At 39.6% G+C, this 17545-nt stretch overlaps 1 protein-coding gene across 10 annotated transcripts in view; it reads left to right on the forward strand.

Annotated features, from left to right (window-relative positions):
- Window positions 1–9759, forward strand: part of MAP7D2 (MAP7 domain containing 2) — an 84794-nt gene extending 75035 nt beyond the window's left edge. For all 10 annotated transcript variants that reach the window (XM_069873985.1, XM_069873992.1, XM_069874010.1 and 7 more), the window contains 8 exons: window positions 474–706; window positions 1085–1211; window positions 2643–2847; window positions 2977–3081; window positions 5236–5289; window positions 5937–6015; window positions 6707–6893; window positions 8397–9759. In XM_069873985.1, coding sequence (XP_069730086.1) covers window positions 474–706; window positions 1085–1211; window positions 2643–2847; window positions 2977–3081; window positions 5236–5289; window positions 5937–6015; window positions 6707–6893; window positions 8397–8646 — 1240 coding nt within the window. In that variant the 3' untranslated portion in view covers window positions 8647–9759. The remainder of the gene's footprint in view (window positions 1–473; window positions 707–1084; window positions 1212–2642; window positions 2848–2976; window positions 3082–5235; window positions 5290–5936; window positions 6016–6706; window positions 6894–8396) is intronic.
- The last annotated feature ends 7786 nt before the right edge of the window (window positions 9760–17545 follow it).

Genomic DNA, 17545 nt, shown 5'->3' on the forward strand with positions numbered 1-17545 from the left:
AAAATCAGGTAGCATTAGAAAAAGACTCTGTTTGACACAGCAGTATTCAGATGAAAGCAGCACACTACAATTTATGATAATTTCTACAGGCAGAAAGCAACCATGGCTTCGCATTATATGTTGAGAAAGACTGTTGATTTACAGTAACATTGTCAAAATTGTTATGAAATGGCCATTCCAAAATAATTGGTTTAGGTAGTCCATGATTTCCTATTTCATCTCTGCAACTCGAGCAGTATTATTAATCTATTTAAATGAGGATTTTCTGTAATCATTTGCCATTTGCGTGCCAGTTCCCTGCATTTCAAGTTCTGATCACTTTAATCCAAGTAGCTTCTATGCAGCATTTTGCAAAACAGCTGAAACTCCTGTATAGCCAGAGACAGGAAAGAATAACAGTACATGTGAAGATGGAGTTTGATTCTAACCTGTGTAACACATGACCTGTTTTGATTTTTATTTTCCCTCATCAGGACAGTTGCAAAGACTTATCCTCAGTCTCCTAAACATGCCAAACATTATCCAGCTTCTCCTGTGAAGCATCGTGCCACGTCTAATCTCAACCAGGAAACTCCTAAGAAGAAAGCAGACAAGGAGAAAGAAAATGTCAGTCATCAAAAATCCTCAGGAGCACGCACTGATGAGGCAGCCCAGGTGGCTTCTGAGAAGCACGTGCCTTCTGCAGGAAAGACTGAAAGTAGTGAAGGTGAGCCTTACTCCAAGAATAAGTAGCAAGATATTGTGGGTCCATGAGGCTTTTAAACAGTGACGAACTCTTCTTTTTATGAAGATGATCAGTCATGGGTCTATGAGAACGTGTAAAGGTACGGAGTATTAGTTTATGTACAGTTTTCAGTAGGGTTACCCATGTGTGAAAAACACTTGCAAATGAGGATGTGAAAAAATTGAAATCCAGGGGTGCCCTCACCTATCCTGTATTATACCTGCTAAAATGCTGATGTGACACTTGCTTTTCAAAAGTATACACCAGCATGAACCAGGCCCAGTTTAGCCTCTGTGTGAATATTCTGCTGGATACTCTCAGTTCCCTGCCTAAATTCCAGTCTTGGTTGTCTTCCCCCAGGGAAGATCACAGCAGGAACAACTGATGCAGAAGAAGCTTCAAAAATCCTAGCTGAAAAAAGACGACAGGCCCGCCTGCAAAAAGAACAAGAAGAGAAGGAGAGACAGGAAAGAGAAGAACGGGAGAGGTATCTCTGATTTGTGAAAATTATTATCTAATAATTTGACCTGTGTCATTGAAGCTGCTTGAAACTGTGGTGGGTTTAGAATACAGATGAGAGCTTCCATGTAAGTGTTAATTTTTTTTCAATTTGGACCTTTAACTCATTAGTGTATTTTGCAGTCTTTATGATTTGTGAAAGTAGGAAGTAATTTGACATCTTCAAGAAGCCTGAAGAAACTATTACTCATCCAGATACTTCAGGTATTTGAGGCAGTTTTAAATGAGCTAGTCACATAGCAGAAACAGTCTTGTAGTAGTAGCATATACTTTAAAAGGCAAGGCTTGTATCATTCAACAGGTTAACTTGAAGCTTATCTTCCTGTCCAACTCTGTTGTAGGCTGTGAAATTCTAGTTCTGTGCTGGGAGCAAGCTTGTTCTCCACATTGGTTGCAAGCAAATCATGCCCTTCCTCCAAGCTCCTAATAGTAAATCACTAACTCTGCGTGTCTAAATTCAGCTTTGTTCTTACTGAAAACATGGGGGGAGGGGAAATTTGGAAATATTTCCTGAATCCTTCATATGCAAAGATAAGAATGATCAGTTACCAAAACAGCTTTTGAATGTGGTGATGAAGGAGCATGATGTCCTTGTCCGGGCCAGGGAACAACACAGGTGGAATTTAGACCCACTCTTTGTAGCACACCACTGTGTTTTGTTGACTTTATTTGCTGTGACTTGGAGGTTGTGGAGAGGAGGCTGCTGGCCTCTTCTCCCAAGTAACAGGGGACAGGACAAGAGAGAATGGCCTCAAGCTCCGCCAAGGGAGGTTTAGGCTGGACATTAGGAAAAAAATTTTCACAGAAAGAGTCATTGGGCACTGGAACAGGCTGCCCAGGGCGGTGGTTGATTCACCTTCCCTGGAGGTGTTTAAGGCACGGGTGGACGAGGTGCTGAGGGGCATGGTTTAGTGTTTGATGGGAGCGGTTGGACTCGATGATCCGGTGGGTCTCTTCCAACCTGGTGATTCTATGATTCTATGACTTATCCAATCTGTTTATCTTCAGCTGAAATGCAGGAGCAAAGTACTTGTTTTGTAGATACCAGGATTTTGGGTGTGAAGTACGGGGGTAGAGGGGTTTTTTTATTATTGAAGCACTACTTGAAATTAGAGTGGAAATGTTTTCTTTGACATCTCTTTTTTTTTTTTTTCTTCCCAAGGGAAGTTCTAATTTCTAAGAATTATTTTAGGCAGGGCAAATAAGATTGGAATAAAAGTATGATAGCAACCTGAATTCTGGACATGTGTTCAACCTTTTTGTTGTGTCTTGGCATTTTTCGTGAACATGTGTGCTGATGCCAACATTATTAGTTACTGTGGTTGTGTGCCAAACATACATTAGGATTGATGCTAAAGAAGACGAACCCTTTTAAACATACTGTTATGGTTTTTTGCAGGCTTGAAAGAGAGGAACAGAAAAGAAAGGCAGAAGAAGAAAGACTTCGTCTAGAGGAAGAGGCTCGTAAGAAGGAGGAGGAAAGAAAACGTGAGGAGGAAGCAGCTAGAAAAAAGGCAGAAGAGGAAGCCAGAAGAAGAGCCGAGGAAGAACAAATGCTAAAAGCAAAGCAAGAAAAAGAGCTCCAAGCCAAACTTGAGAAACAGGTACCATCTCAAAGACAAATGTGAAACTATATACATATATATGTGTACACACATATAAATATTTTATAATATCTGGTAATCTGCCCGAAATAAATAACGGCCCTATAATATTTTACGCATCTTGATTAGAGGGAAGAAGCAGAAATCAAAGCCCGTGAGGCAGCTGAACAGCTTCGTCTTGAAAGGGAACAAATCATGCAGCAAATTGAGCAAGAAAGACTGGAGCGGAAGAAGGTAGATATATGCGTCTCAGTTAAGAGAATTATTTCATTTCTTGTTTAAATACATAACCCAGGAAATATCCACTAGTATCAAAAAATAATCTAGAGGGATTACAGATTTATATTTATGACTAACTCAGTATTTGCTACTTGCATGTTAGGGAAATGTAGACGTCAAAATTTGTAACAAAGTTGAATTGCCTAAGGCAAACTATTGGTACTGAGTAAACACAGGATTAGACTCTACCAGCAAAGTGAGACAAACAGGGAATGGCATGCCAAGGCAAACGTAGGTCGCTGCCCAACCCAGAACATCACAGACTATTGAGGAACATAAGTGACTTTGTTTTAAAACTTACTCAACAGAAGCTCTGTGTCATTGAGAAAGTTAATGTGATTTAAAAACAGGTTTTCTCCCACCTGCCTTGTCTCTAGTTGCGTTATACAGAGGCAGCAGAGTTGTCTGGCCACTACCACACGAGGAAATGACTGGAGCTACAGAACTTACTTTTATCTACAGCTCTGTGGCAGGGAATGGAGAACTGCTGCAGAGCTGCAAAACCCCTGTCTGGTTATAAAAGGTCATCTTTCCATACATGTTATTTTGATATGTTATTTTTAACTGTTTACCACTGAGATGGAGGCATGTTGCAGATTAGAAAAAAAATGAAAACATCTTTAAGTCTGAAACACTTTCACAACAGTACAAAAAGAAAAGGTTTGTTTGAAAGGGTTTTTTTTTAATGAGCAAAGAAGAAATTAAGTAATGCACAGAATCACAGAATCATTTAGGTTGGAAAAGACCCGTAAGATCGAGTCCAACCATAAACCTAACACTACCAAGTCCACCGCTAAACCACATCCCTAGGCACCGCATCTACCCATCTTTTAAATACCTCCAGGGGCGGTGATTCTACTACCTCGTTGGGCAGCCAGTCCCAGTACTTTACAACCCTTTACAACCTTTCCCAATGTCCAGTCGGAACCTCCTCTGGTGCAACTTGCAGTCAGTCCCTCTCATGCTATTACCTGTCACCTGGGGGAAGAGACCAACACCCACCTCACTACAACCTCCTTTCAGGCAATTGTAGGCAGGGATAAGGTCTTCCCTTGGCCTCCTTTCCTCCAGGATAAACAAACCCCGTTCCCTCAGCTGCTCCTCACAAGACTTGTTCTCCAGCCCCTGCACCAGCTTCATTGCCCTTCTCTGGACACGCTTCAGCAGCTCCATGTCTTTCTTGTAGTGAGGGGCCGAGAACTGAACACAGTGTTCAAGGTGCAGCCTCATCAGTGCTGAGAACAGGGGCGCAATCACTTCCCTACTCCTGCTGGCCACACCATTTCTGGTACAAGCCAGGACGCGGTTGGCCAGTTTCTCCAGGGGAAAGCTGTGGGAAATGGTGTCAAAGGCTTTACTAAAATCTGGGTAAACAACATCCCCAGGCTTTCTCCTACGCACTAAGCAGGTCACTGTTGTAGGAGATGATCAGGTTAGTCAGGCAGGACCTGCCTTTCCTAAATCATGCTGCCTGGGCCTGATCACCTGGTTATCCTGTATGTGCCGCGTGATGACGCTCAAGCTGATTTGCTCCATAACCTTTCCCGGCACCAAGGTCAAGATGACAGACCTGTAGTTACCCAGATCTTCCTTCCGGCCCTTTTTGTAGATGGGTATCATATTTGCTAATATCTAGTGCAGTGTGACCTCCCCAGTTAGCTGCTGATTGGCTTACATGTTTCCAGCAAGAATAACTTTGGATATTTCATTTTACTTTTTCATTCCAAAAAGCCTAACTATTTTTGAGGGAACTATTTGGAAATAGTTGGAAAAGCAACTAGATAAATAATAGCTGTTGATTTTAAATAAACATCTTGTTCCTGAACTGAGCACAACTCGTAACTGCAAACACCTAGTATTAAAATGGTTTGTCTTTAAATTGCCTTTATTGAGAAAGTCATGGTCTGTGAGATCTGATAAAGGCAGCTCTGAGGTGTTTTCTGTCTCTTGTTTTCTTTATTTTTCCTATTTATTCTCCCTTTTTTGAGGCACGTGGGGATGAGGTCATTGACATAGAAAAGCTTTTGTCTTTTTTCTTTTGCCTTTGTTAGTCTCTTGTGTTAAATATTCTGTCTACCTTCTCATCCTCCAATTTATTTGGATTTCTAGAGAATAGATGAAATAATGAAGAGAACAAGGAGGAGTGAAACACCAGAAATAAAGGTATGAAACTGTGGTTATGAGGTTGTTTTGTTTTGTTTTGTTTTATAACCCACAGATGAAAATTAAACTAGAGTATTTCCACGTCAGTAGCTATACTTAGATACACTCTGCACCCAGATTTTAGTTGCATTTCTATCTGAGAATGACTGTTACTGTGTCACAGTTCTTGCTGTCCCACTGCTACAGAGACACAGCTTTGTGCAGTTGTCGCAGACTTATCTTCTAGGAAAGGTGGCAAGAGCCATTCCTGGATGCTGGAGCTATGTTTGCTGCTGTGATGTATACTCTCCTGCTTTGTACCAGTCAATAAATTAGTCACTGAGCTCCCCACGTTAAGCCTGCTTAAGGAATGTAGGTTTGAACTACAGCTAGGAAGTGACAGAGAGTCAGATTTTCACCTCTGTTCTATTTTCTACTAAGGAAACTGTTTCTTCAGTTACTTTCAGAGAATGTTTACTTCTTTTACTTCAAAAAGAAAATCAATCCCGTGCCTAATTAAAAACTAAAAAAAAAGAAAATCCTCTCTTGTTGTTTATGACTTTTGACAACCCTGTGGCCCTGGGCAATCTTAGAAGTTTCTAGTCCAGTCAGTTCCATGAAGGTTATAGTCCTTCTTTTAATACCATTGACAAATTACTTGATTATAGAAGGAAGAACCAAAACTGGAGGTACCATCAACTCTGAATGTGGAGAAGCAACCAAAGACGCTTGTTCTCAACCAGCCAGGTAAAAACTGCTGCATTTTTCTGACCCATTTTCTCAGTTAGTTCTTTACAGTTTTATAATCTCGGACAGATCACTGTGTACTGTGACAGGTTCTTTGCTTTCATCTCAAAAAGAACAGCTACATTTGCGTCACTGACAAATGTTAGAAACTGGAGACTTACCTTTGTTTTGCCACGTAAGCAGAAGAAAGTTTCTCCTTCGTTTTAGGACCTGACATAGCATTTCAGTAAATGAGAAGTTTCAGCCTGCCAGTAGCTTTGGTTGCAGCAATTTACCTTTGAATTTTGTAGGTAGAAAAATTTTGCACACAACCGAGATTGCGAGTTTTTATAGCATTGCTGTAAATCTTACATTTCATTTGACTTTATCAAAAAAGCATATGTACTTAAACAATTCTTAAATAAAATACTATATTTTGTTTACTTCCCAAGGCTAAAATTTGTAGTGCATGACATAAGATAAAACATTCTTTTCCTGTTTCCTCAAATTTAAAAGATGTATCTTAAAGAGCAGTTTTGGAGTAGAAAAGATGATTGACAGCATAGTATGATGAGTCATAAATAAAACTGAGTCCTACTGTATTGTCAGTCTTCCTTTCTACTCAGTCTATAAGTAAAAAGCATGTGTGTTTTTTTGAAACTATTTAGGTAAAGAACCTGCTACTGTCATAATTTCTAACCTTCATTTATAGAGATCAATGGATTGGCAACCTGCCTGAAAAATAAAAGCTTAGAAGCTGCTGCCTCTGTAATCCCTTCCCAAGATGTAGTTGCTAATGGACTGAAGTCAGTTCCAGGACTTATTCAGCTGGAAGCTGTCGATGGGAAACTGAACAACATGGAAGATTCAGCAGATGAGGTTCAGTCCATGGATGTGAGGTACAGATTGTAACTGCCAATAGAAATTGCAGAATTCATGTTAGACACACACAAAAGTTTTCCATTTCATTTGTTAACACCTCATTGCTGCTTGCCTACGTGGGGCAGTTGGGTGTCCGCTGTGGTGCATGCCGCTCCTGTCAAGATAAAATGGGTTGTTTCAGACAAGAGTCAGCAGAACTTCAGCTCACTTCCACATATTTGACGGGGGAGGAGGGCTCTGAAATCCTTCAACAGTCCTTACTAATGTATTTCATACAAGTTTGCCCCAATCTTTCAAATTATTGTGTGAAAGCAGCTACTGTAGGTATTGTCAGATGTCACCGTTTTTATTGGTGTCAGTACTGCATAGCTGTGAAGCATGAGCTTTCCTGCCTCCATGCAAACAGGGTAAAGAAAACTGGAACAAACGTATGAAGATCAGTAAATAACTTTTTGTATACTAAAGCTGAAAGAGAGAATATTTAGGTTGGATACTAAGAAGATACTTTTACTGTGAAAGTGGTGAGACACTGGAACAGGTTTCCCAGAGAAGTCGTGGATGCCCCATCCCTGGGGCTGTTCAAAGCCAGATTGGATGAAGCTTTGAGCAACCTGATCCAGTGGGAGGTGTCCCTGCCCATGGCGAAGGTGTTGGAACTGGATGGTCTTCAAGGTCCCTTCCAACCCCAACTGTTCTATGATTCTATGAAATACTGTAGGATTTTGATGGAAGGACTTGCAGGAAAGAAGGAAGTTGATAATTTAAGGCTGCTATGAGAAAGCTAGTTCTGAATTTTAAAGATTTAATTGACTTCCTTTATCAGCAAGCCAACTTAACCTCTCATACTTCGATATATGTTAAAACCAGACTCTTACTGGTGTCATTGGGCATCCCTGAGGTTTTGTATTGCAGAATGTGATGCACAACAGTTTTGCCCTCCACTTATCCACCACATTTACACAGTTTTAGAAACAGTAGTGAAATCCTTTCTCTGCCTTCTCTTCTCCAAGCTGAAATGCAATAGCCCTACAAGTCTTGGCAAAGTGGCAGCTGGTAGCAGCTCTTCTTTAATAAAATTACAGGATTTTTAATGCCTGAAGTATATCGTAAGGTCATAAAAAATAACTGGTTTTTTAAGTTGTGAAGTGTGAGCGTTTTAGGTAAATGTTTGCATGGTCAGGAATATTTGCAAGATGCGATAAACACCTAAGTAAGAGAGTGATGCGGGGACTGAATAATGAGTTTACAGTGAACTACCAGAAATGTGGTTTTAGGAGATGAGTGCTCACATCGCACAGCTACCGCAAACCTCAATCTTTAAGGAATATGGATTAGGTATGACCTTCCATCCTGAACAGGGTAATCTCTTTTGGGATTGGGACATATTCTAGGTAAAGACTTGCTGCAGTTGGCCTTTTGATAAGCAGTAGTTTTTGGACAATCAGAAAATCGATGTGGTTGTTGCTTAATGAAGTTGCATACCTCTTATTCTGCATCTTCCTTTTGTTTGTTTTGTATAGCCCAGTTTCAAAAGAAGAACTTATCTCTATCCCTGAATATTCACCCATGAATGAACTCATGCCTGGTGTTTCTTTGGACCAAAATGGGACAAGTAATTCCAAGGCTCTTGAAGATCTCTTGGATTTCACAGGCCAAGCTACATACTCCAAGACGTCCAGTGATACCATTAGCCTAGATGACTGTAACAAAAACTTGATTGAGGGATTTAACAGCCCAGGACAGGAAAATACACTTAATTCTATCTGTTGACAACCTCACTTTTCAGACAGACATAAAGGTACAGTATTGTGATAAGCATCTTGGATATAATAAATTGCTGTGATTACTTACAAGCTTCCCAGAAAGATACAGCATTTGTAAACAGCGTATGTGGAGAGAGGAAGAAAGCCAGTCTCTAGGTATTTAAATTTAGCATCATTTTTCATGTTTGCAGCTCTTTGTAAATCGGCATCGTATGCAAACTGAGTGTTATCATAGCAACCACGAGTATCTGGTAAATGGAAACATTACCTTTATCCATTCAGAATACAGTGAACGGAGTTGCTTTTCTCCTTCATTTATACGATACCTTTCCCAGAAGTCCTTGGAGCCTATTTGCATGAAGAAAACAGTTCAAAGTGGGGCCACCCTAGAAAATAGTCACTATTGCTGCTGCTTACTCTGTTCTGCTGCTGGAAATACATGCAGCACAAAGTAGAATCACTTATCCTGGAGAGCATGCAAACAATACGGAAAGAGCATAGCAGACATTACTGACAGTTTCGAAGTACAATGCCACGTTTTTGTATCTATTTTGTATTATAAAACTGAGGTCACTTAACTCTCTTAGCTGACTTGATATTCTTCTCTCTCTTTTTTTTAATTGACAGAGCTAGCAGTTTGTGGAGGATATCTATCCCTGTGATGCTACTGGCAGTAAAATATGAACTTGTCACTTGAAAAAGCTTCTGCAGTCCTTGAACACTGGATTTCAAATAATCAGAGCTGAATATAACGTTGTCTTTCTAGGGAACATGTTGAATAACTGTCTGTGTTTGGCAGGAACCAGTGATCTAGAGCCTCAATGGTTTCAGGGAAGACTTGAGCGTGCATTAGAATTCGAGCTTTAGCTGCTAATAAAACACTTATTTCTTCTTTTAATTTAAAATTCATCTCAGCACTTCACTGTGATTTTTACCTGTGTGTTTTATTTTGAAATTATTCTTCCTTAACCTTTATCATACATCCATATAGACATCTTTTTTTCTTGTAAATAATGATGGGGTTTGCCCACAGTGCATTGAAATGAAATTAATATTCTGAACTTTAGTTTTGTGCCTATCTTCTTTGTCTTTAATAAGGAGTTACTGGCAACTTCTTATGCAGGAGTATTAATTAAAAGTTATAACTGAAGAGGCTTGAAAAATATACAGCTGACGGGATCAAAAGAGCCCCCTTATGGACTGTGGAGTGAGGGAGCTATCCTGTTACAGTTACATTGACACTTTTAGTCACTAGTGGCACTTACTGATCAATATTAATTAGCCCAGGAGCGACTATCAGTTTTGTGTTTAAAAGTATACTTGTGGAACACCTGTAAACAAAACAGGCACAATGCCTGGTATAATCCCATAATATATATATATATAGTGTAGCTGTAGTAGATCCGAGTGAGTGGTTGGGGGGTGAGATAACATGTTAATCTTTGAAGATGCAGACACTTGGTTAATACCAGCAGGCTTTCTATTATGTTGAGAAGTATTTTTGGCTTCCTGTGGGCTCAAAAAACCAAGATTTAATCAGCAGCAAAACAGTATATGGATGTTGCAGCAGAAATACAAAGGCTGAGATGTGCACGGGGAACACTGCCAATCCCCTTAATGTTCTGTAAGCATCTGTATGGAAAAATTCACATCAGGATGTATAATGTCTAGACATTATGTGCCATAGAGTGTTAACTTTATTTCTGTTGGTGAACTATGATAACTCTTTGCTAGATCATGTGCTGCTTTGAGGACAATTTTGTCCAGTTCACTGTAAGAATAAATTATAAATACAACTCTCTTTGGGCACTAACACAAAAGAAGGGAAAACTTGGGGTGGTGAGGGTTTTTTGCTTGTTTTTGGTTGGGTTTTTTTTTACACGTAAGGGAATTCACAGCGTAGCTTGAGCTCAGTTGTAGCCCTGTTCTTGTGCTCTTTAAAGCCAGCAACGGGAAAGTAACCAATGACATTATGTGCGATGTATAGAAAAATTGTACCTACAACATCCAGCTCTATTTATGTTCGTGTACTTCAGAGGAATACTTTCTTTTGGCTGTGCAGTAAGCTGTAGCATGGTACTGTGTCTTCCAAATTAGTCCTTCACCTATTTCCTAAATAATAAAACAAACAAAACCAGTTTGTTTTGCTGTGATACATTGTGTTTGACAAATGTCACGTTATATTTTATTATGGTGTCATTGTATAACCTGTAGATTTCTGTATTTGCATGACCTGTATAGCATGTATAAAGGTGAAATACATTTTCATTTATGAATCTAACTAGTTTCTTAGCTTCTTTTATTCCCAGCAAAAATATGACTACTTGAAAAATACCTGTATGTTGATTAGTTCTGAGGTGTTTTCTGAAGGAGGGTGTGATACTGAATAAAGCAGTGGTTATCAGAGCCCCAAAATATTTCACCACTGTTTCTTTTGCCATACATTAATTTGCTGTCTGAGGTCTTGCCAATACACAGAAGCAATGCAGACTGGTGGCAGGAGAACTTTAAGGTGATGGCTTCCAAACTCCAGCACCCAGGGTGCAAGCGACAGTATCCAAGCCATTTTGTAGCCCCAGCTTCAGCCCCCTGGAGTTTTACTCAGCAAAGAACAGAAGGAAAAGAAAACTTGGGAGCCGTGGCTGGTACACACTGTTCTGTAAGGTTACCTCTAACATAGATGCTTAACTTCGCTTCAAGTTGTGTGTACACACTGCTGCTTGGAAAGAGCCTGGAGCTGCTGATCAGTATTCCTGTGGAACATAGAGGGGGAAACATTCTACAATTTTTAAATTTTTTTTTTAAATTATAACTTCAGTTAAAATAATAAGAGAATTTACTTTTATTATGAAGTGTATTAATACTTTCTGTGGTGACAGTGCATCTAACTCTTATTAACTTTTGAATTATTCATGCAATTTGTCCAATTGTTTACTAAGATTAAAGGAGGCATGGTAAGTGACTACTGATGAAGAAAGATGTTGCATATTTTCCTTTATATTTGTTTTTAGATGTAACTTTACAAATTTGGCCAAACATCTGGTGCAAGTACTGTTAGCTGAGAGGTTAAATCACAAGGAAAATGTAGAAGTGATTTACTACTTTATACAATTATCACTGTTTGCTGATGTGATTCAAGTCTGTGCAGTGAGCTCTACTTTTAATTTGTTAGTGGTCTGGAAAGTGTAGTGAAGGATCACGAGTGATTCACACAAGTCCTTGGTAGAGCTTTTCTGCTGTAAAACATTTGAGAAGCAAGCTGTGAGAAGACACAGGAAAAAAAAATAGTAAAGTAGTGATCCTTGAATGGATTTTTATATATGGTTTTATAAATGAATCATAGAATACCAGGTTGGAAGGGACCTCAGGGATCATCTTGTCCAACCTTTTTAGGTGATCTGTAGTTTAAATGAGATGGCCCAGCACCCTGTCAAGCTGAGCCTTAGAAGCGTCTGGGATAGAGGAATCCAGCACTTCCTAGGGACATCATTCCAATGTTTAATTGTTTCCATGGTGAAACATTTTCTTCTGAAATCTGATCGGAATCTTCCCAGGAGCAGCTTATATCCATTAATCCTCATCTTTGCCATGTGACTCCTTGTAAAATGGGAGTCTCCATCTTCCTTTATAAGTAGATAAATGGATTTTTTTTTCACGTTACTCTTAGAAAGTGATCTGCAAAACAGGATTGTAGACACCAAGCAGAATTGGACGTGGGTGCTGTCTTTTCTCAGATTTATTTTTTATCAGTATTAAGAAGTTTCTAATACAGAAGTAAATCATACCTGTGAGGTAACTGGGTATCGCAGCAGCTTTTTAATCAGTTTCAGCACTTTCTGTGGCTTTGCCCTGGGAAATAACACCTGAAGCTTGTCTCTGGCCCCAGCAAAGGCCCTGAGCAGACCTCCTGGCTCCCCTGTGAGCTCATTTCAAAACAATGGCATCTATAAGGCGTGGATCTGGACCCCCAAGCTTCATTTTCATCTAGTGATGAAGGGTTAGAAGGGGGGAAATCATCCTACTGTGATTGTATGAATTATACAAGTGTCCAAGGTAGCGTGGTAGCCACTTGTTTTCTTCTCACTTGCCTTGTTTATTCTCTGGCCTGTAGTAACAAAGTAAAATCATAAATTTTATAGTATTTCTAATGATTCAAGCCTGAGGTAGTAATGTTTTTAAACCAATGGGCTTGATTACCCAAGGCCTGCAATTTTAGGATCAAAGTAAACACTCTGGAAACCCTTGTGTGATGTTCACTCAGGAGCTTTACAAAAATGGATGTGTATCCCTGCTGAAATCAAACCTTAATGATTTCCAGAGAAAAAAGAACTGTGATGCAGGGGAGATTCAGTGAATAGAAGAGAATGGTAAGCCGTGTGCTGCGTGATCTATGAAGTCCTTGCTATAAGTTTTTAAAACAGTTAAATAGAATAGCTCAAACCAGAAGCTGTGCGTTACCATCCATGACGTCTTGCTGTGTCTAAAAGTCAGTGACATTGAAGTCAATGGCAATTGTAGGTGATTGACATAAAGGAATGGACCCCAGAACTTAAAATTACATAGCTGGAGGAAAAAAAGGAATGGGTGTGAAAGATGTTCTCAATCAGCGAAATTACTCTGGCGGTATTTCCTGATTTTTTTCTAGAAAGAACAGCTACCCTCATGAAATTCAACGCATGAGCAGCACAGTAAGCAGGATCAGGGCAATACCTGTAATATTATTAATGTTATGGATGCACATCCCTTTTCAGAATAACTTCTCTCCCTTAGAAATATTTTTTTTTCTGCAACATTTGTCTGGAGTACCATTATTAGCATCTTAAATAGGCACAGCTATAAAGGTTTATACCAATAAATGCTGTGAAGTTACTCCTAATTTTCCTGGTTTTAGGTCTCAATCAAGAATAGTTTTCACTCTTTGCTTTTTCTTCTTTTTATTTTCTGAAACCAGTTATCATTTCAAATACATAAATCCAAGAGAAAACAAATTCCAGTGGTTGCCTGCTTGAATGAGTTCACAGTTCCTGCACAAGGACTGTCTGCACCACAGCTGGCATGAAATGGAAAAATCCAAGGACTCTTCTGGAGGTCAAATATTTGCAGTAGTATAGGGGGACAGCAGTGAAGCATCCCTGACACAGGCAGTGAGAATGGTACTGGTCAGAAACGGCTAAAACTTCCCCAAGTGAAGACTGGGTCAGAATTTCTTTCCTTTTGGCAAGTAACTTTTACGTTTCTAACCTTCATTTTCACAAGGTTAATTTATGCTAATGTTCTTGGGCCTGTGCCATTTTTTAGGGAAAAAATGTGTCCTGTAGCAAATGCAACCGCTGTGGGATTTAGCAAATAAATGTGTTAATACAAAGAGGGAGGGGAAGCAGGGTGGCTGAAGATTAGCGATTGCTGAAGAATGCTGAGATACTTCATGTATTTTACCTCCAAGTAGTTACTATTAAAATTCCTAAGACAAATTATGATCGGTCATGCCCACAATGCCCTGTCAAGCTGGACAGTTTAAAATGTGATCTCTCTTCGTGACTTTCTTTTGCTGTTTCACTGCAATTTCTCCTTCTGTTGCCTTTCCAAGATCTGGCTTTTGCCCAGGCAAGGAAACGCAGCCTTCCTGCGCCTCTGCCTCCCTAAAATTATCAGCTGTGGCCTCTTGATAAGCCTGGTTCAAAGCCTTTGCTGGTGTATTGCCAAAATCCTACTGAGTTTACACAGGCCGGTGGCATGAGCACAGGTTTCACGTGTTGTTACAGGAAAGTCATGATAACCTCATAAATAAAACATATGGGCATCAGTACATCATGAGAGCCCAGGCTCGCTAAAGGCTCTCTTTAAAGAGTAATTCAGTGATACTATCGGAGCCAAGTCATGCAGTCAGTCATCCTCTCATGTTCCTTCAGGTTTTAATTAAATGATTACTTTACAGCTTTCCTTACATTTCAAAGCTAAATAATGTAGGGCTTATTTCCTCAATTAAGAAGGGAATCATTATATGTTGCTCAGAGCAAAAAAAATTAAAAAAAAAAATCACAGTTCCACAAAAAGCTGTTAAAGAAAGTTCTTACAGTTGTTTTATTTTTTTGTTTGTTTGTTTTGTTAGTTTTAGGTTTTGGGGTTGTTTTGTTTGGGGGTTTGGGGGTTTGTTTTTGGGGGTTTTTTTTCTTTATTCTGAACCAAATTCTTACCTTGTCTGGGTGAGGTGTTACAGATTTGAAGTTATTTTGACAAGTAACCTCAGGAGTTGACCTAAAAACAGGTATCTCCCTTTCTATAAAGTAAAAGAGCTGATGTTCCTATGCTGGCAACTTAGAGGTTTAGCTAATTTTGTTCCATTGAATTCCAAGAATTATTATTGTTATTATTATCATCATCAAACTAGTAGGGTGCCTGTAAAGAATTAAGCAACTCACTCTCGTTTCATGGAAGGAAACATGCTTCATGGTATGGCAAAAGTATTTTGATAAAAGTCAAAGGAAAAAATGTGCTAAGGGATGAGGGTGGGTGTGAAGTGGAAGAAGAAAGCATAAATGTGAAACTCCTCCAAAAGCAGAGATCAAAGTTGATGAAGTTAATATGCAAGTCTTATCAGGAGGCATAATGAGATAGTCAAGTACAAATGAAGCGTTTCCTTTCAGGTACTATATAAGACTATCTGGTAAACCCATAATTATTCTTGGAACACAGTTTCTGATGGTGGATCATGACTTTGCAGATGTTGGCCTCTCCAGACCCTCCCTCGCTTCTCCGGCTTGCTTCTTTCCCCTTAAGTCTTGCCATCTGCAGGCTCTGTTTACAGATACCCAAATGAATTGTGTGTGTGACAACCAAGCTGACCTGCTCTCCACAAAGAGCTTTTAATTTCATTTATCTGGTGCACCTCAGAGGAGAACAGGCACTCAGGAAGAGCTGCTGTGGTGGTAAGCCTGGCAGCAAGGGAAAGCCCGGGGAATGCTCGCTAGTACAGCTCAGGCTCCCTTGCTCTGCTTGCTCTGTGCCCAATCCTGCCAGGGATCTGTTGAGGAGTTTTTAGATCAAAATGGGCACGGATATTTAGACGTGCACAACCCAGCTTTTGCACCTGAATAAAGCTAGCCTTGCAAAAGAATTAGTTACTGTAGAGGACACGTTGTCTTTAAGGTTTCTCTCTGTATCATTAGAAAGTTGCTCTGTCTTGTACTCCTCTCATTTCTCAGGGGAAGCTTTCCTCCGTAGTCCTTGACTTGTTATTTTGTAGACCAGAGTGCTCACATAGCCGTTTCTCATGGGAAAGCATAATAATGTATGTAAACAATGATTGTTTACTGCTAAAGGAGAACTGACGAATCAGCTTGTAACACCATGGCTTGCCTCTGCTAAAGAGAGGTATAAATGTGTTGTGAACTCTGAATAAAATCCTTTTTTTTATTAAAAAAAAAAAGAAGTAGCATTATATGGTTCAGCTCTGATAGTAATGTCTTATATAGAAAACAAAATGCCTCCTTGAAAGAGGGAGGGGAACTGGGATCTGTCTGCTGTCAAGGGCTGGTTTCTGACTTTGAATTCTAGGTGACTTCCATTCATCATTCCCAAGTATTTAACATGCAGGCCACAGCCACACTCTTTCCAAAGGGGCTGTTTACTAAATTAAGCATGAAAGGAATATGAAAGCTATTCTATATTCTAATAAAACATAATGAGAAAAAAAACCCATGAAAATAGATTAAAATAATTAGTCTTAATAAGCACTAATTGCCAAGTCTTGTGCAACAGAACAGCCTTCACAATTTAGAGATCGAGAAAAGTGAGGCTGTGGAACTACTGATAGACACTTTTTTGAATATTAATCTAATTTGTAAGGGGTGTTTTAAGTTCTTGTTGTTAGACGACATGGTCCCAACCATTGAGATCCTTGTATACTTAATGCTATCCATCAGGATAAATGTGTATTGGGTCAAGACCATCTGAGAAGAATTCAAATAAAGATGTTAATATTGAAGCTTAATAATTTAGTTTACGTAATGCAGAAGTTTATCATATGCATATAGGGGTGGGTTGTCCGTTGTTATTTCTTTGGACCAGTTTTTGCTTCAAGTGAAGTGTGTGACCGCTATATCAGAGGAAATAAGGAATAAACCCAAATCTTTTCTTTTTCTGTTAACTCAGCTTTCCCAGTCTTACAAATGAAGCTGTAACTGCCTATACATTGATGATCATCCTGCGTATTGCAGGAGACATGCTAAACCGACACTATGCATTATCTGGTTGAGCTCCCCAGACTGGCACAGATTTCTTTGGGAAAGTGCAGATTATTGGCATCTGCCTGCTTCAATCTCACTTGCTCAACTGAAAGCTCGTTCTGCCCAGTTCGCACCCTGAGCTCCTATTGACAAAAATAACAACATGGTGAAGAGGACACAAGCGTTTAGCGCAGATTGCTGTTGTAAGTCTATGCTATGTAGTTCTTTACATCTTTTGCAGTCCCTTTTAATTGGGAAGACACTATTATTAAATGTAAAAATAATCTTACACTTGCGTTGCTCTTAGGAAAATGTTCAGGTGTTTTGGGGAAGATGCAGGACATTATTTTGTGTGGCAATCTTGTGGGGTTCCTCATTTTTGAGCTAGTCTAAAAAGATAGAAGGAACCAAGCAAGATCCCATGCACAATCAAAAGCAGCAACGAGATTTATAGCTGTGAAGAGCAGTCCAGCAGTCTCTCCTAGAGCAACTCTGCTGGGGCTGAGAAGATGCAGATCTGAAGAGAACGCTCTACTACAAGCCTGGTCCTACAAAACCAGGGCAAGAAGATGTCAGCAGCTAAAAGTTGGAAGGACAGCCAAAGTCAGCAGCCCACTCCAGTATTGGGGGCATAAGGAAACTGAGACCACCTCTTTGAAATACATCTAATTAAGGGGACAA

Source organism: Phaenicophaeus curvirostris, chromosome 1 (genome assembly GCF_032191515.1).
Source record: "Phaenicophaeus curvirostris isolate KB17595 chromosome 1, BPBGC_Pcur_1.0, whole genome shotgun sequence".
Taxonomy (NCBI): Eukaryota; Metazoa; Chordata; class Aves; order Cuculiformes; family Cuculidae; genus Phaenicophaeus; species Phaenicophaeus curvirostris.